This window comes from Austrofundulus limnaeus, unplaced genomic scaffold, assembly GCF_001266775.1.
Source record: "Austrofundulus limnaeus strain Quisiro unplaced genomic scaffold, Austrofundulus_limnaeus-1.0 Scaffold554, whole genome shotgun sequence".
NCBI classification, from domain to species: Eukaryota; Metazoa; Chordata; class Actinopteri; order Cyprinodontiformes; family Rivulidae; genus Austrofundulus; species Austrofundulus limnaeus.
This window is the reverse complement of record NW_013952956.1, coordinates 116601-119107: the sequence shown is the minus strand read 5'-3', so window position 1 is coordinate 119107 and position 2507 is coordinate 116601. Positions and strand designations below refer to the sequence as shown.

Here is a 2507-nt window from a genome sequence, read left to right as displayed (position 1 = left end):
ATAAAAAAATCGGATATGAGTCAGATGGGTCAAAAAAATCAGATTTGGGTCGGATTTGCCTGCAGTGTGAACGAAGCCAGAGTTACTTTATTATGGTATAGTATTTAAATATATGCCTGAGAAACATATAATATTGGCCCTTTAAGAGTGATCTAGTCAGCTCAGAAGGACATCGGGACTGCTCCGACCTCAAATTGGGGATATTTGACATCTTTGATTTTTGTCCTGATATCACAGCGTGTGGTGTTCACCTGAGAACAAATGAGCTCTCAGCCTGTTGAATGAGACATGTCAGAGAGATGTCATGAGACAATCAGAAGGTGAGGTGACGTAAACACGGAGGGGAATCCAAATTACCCAAGACATAAAAACTGTCATGACTCACCAGAAAGTCTGCTTGACGTTAAAGGTCAATTTGAATGATTTTTTTCTCAGTTAAAAATAGTCCACAAATGATCAATGTTGTTTCTTCCTCGTCTCAAATGTTTATTTACTCTGAACTCACGTCTCTCTGAAGGTCACGCGAGATAATGCCTGTGATATCTGAATTCTCACAAGATTTCAGGAAGTCTCTCATGATTTTACATCTGACATCTGAATGTTCATAAATTAAATATCTGTCTGTGTGTGGTGTGTTGTCTCTTGCTGTGTGGCTGTACAKCACACACTGTAGGACAGGGCTATTGAATTGGTGGCCTGCGGGCCACATCTGGCCCACGAGTGACCAAAGTTCGGCCCGCCAATTGGTTCATTCATCTCTTAAGCCCAAACCCCCGATTTTCTACTTAAATTACTCTAAGTTTTTTAGATAAACATAGACATGTTTGGTGTCTACAGAAACGTCAGAACCTTGGTTATAAGCTGGTAAAAACCATTTCTATGAACACTCAAGCCAGTTAAAACTACRAGCAGTTGAAGATAAAATGATGAAAGTGAAAATAAAATTGGTTTAAAAATTTGGCAAGTCAGAGATGTTAAAATATTATTTGTGTCAAAAAGGGGGTATAATGTGTTTTTTTGTTTTTGATAATGTTTAAGTATCACTACTTTTATAGGGTTCTGTATGTTGTACTCATGATTAAATGCAGCAAATTAAACTAATTCAAAGGTAACATATCTTTGTAATACTTRGTTTATTTACATAATAACTTTAATTGCTGGATGTTCGGCCCTCAGCTGTTGACCGGTAACTGTGGCCCCCGGAGCAGTTTAGTTGAATAACCCTGCTGTAGGACCAAACCTGTTATATCCATGATTTTTGATCCTCATATGTGAGCTCTATCAGTCTTTGAAAATCAGCCGACAGTTTTAAAATTTTGCCGTGTGACGCAGGCCTTAGCTCCAGTGGACAGGTGTATTCAGTTTGTATAAAAGTGTCTCTGCTGAAAAGCAGCAGCTCTAGTTGCAGAATGAGTCATGCAGTCAGATGTGTAAAGTGTGTTTTTGTACTGGCCTTGTCAAGGAACCTGCGTCTCTGTGCRGACGTATCGGGGTACTGCTGCAGGCCGTGCAGGGCTGAGTTCAGCTTCACAAAATGCTCCTGCATGATGCGACCGAATGGATCGTGCGGACGAATCTGCTCGTACATCACAAAGAGAGACTGTGGCAGGTGCTCTGCTGCCCAGCTGATCACAGCATCCGACCTGAAGAAACAGCAGCCGCAGAGTGATGTGATGAAACCTCCGTGTATAAATATGGTTCTCTCTCTGTGTACATGCACTGTATCAACTGTACCGCTGTGTTTCCATGTAGGTGAGCACCACTTCAGAAAGAATTAGGGTGGGTGCAGCCCAGTCCAGCCCAGCTGCACCCAGAGCTTCCTCCAACTGGGACTCGTCTCTAACATCCAACCCTAACAGGAGATACTTCCTGCTGGACACATAAACAGGCCCTGAAAACACACAGATACACAACTAGACCAAACGCAGTGTGAATGCTAACTTCACTGATAAAAATAYTGAAACTAGTTGACAAGGCTAAAAGCAACAAAAGCTATAAGTAGCTAAAAATAAATACTTAGAAAGATACTTCACTGATCCACTGAGGGAGACTGGTTTGTGACAAGTTCCAGATTAAAAGCATTAAAAACAACATTCATAACAAATACAAACCAAACAATAACCAATGAATAAAAAATAAAACAGGGGTATTGCAATGATGGCAGGATACACACAATTTACATAACTTAAACAGCACTGTGCAACAGTGGCAAAACATACATTTTTTACAGCAGCTGTGTAGCTAAAATAAAATCAAAATAAAAAAGTCCCTGAAATATGTAAAGTAGCTTTACAAAATAAAAGTGACACAAAATAAAACTAAAATATGCAATCTCTATATGTATGTCTCCATACTTATGGAGAGCCGTTTTATTCAAAATACAATAAATAAATAAATAAATAATGTAATTAATACAGTATTAATAAATCCATCCATCCATCCATTTTCTGTACACGCTTCTTCCTTTTCAGGGTTGCGTGGTTCACTGGTGCCCATATCCAGCAGTC

General features: G+C 39.5%; 1 protein-coding gene across 1 annotated transcript in view; it reads right to left on the bottom strand.

Annotated features, from left to right (window-relative positions):
• Positions 1-2507, bottom strand: part of lcmt2 (leucine carboxyl methyltransferase 2) — a gene marked incomplete at both ends in the record, with an annotated part of 15178 nt that overhangs the window by 8754 nt on the left and 3917 nt on the right. Inside the window, 2 exon segments of the mRNA XM_014026449.1 lie at positions 1454-1643; positions 1735-1891. Coding sequence (XP_013881903.1) covers positions 1454-1643; positions 1735-1891 — 347 coding nt within the window.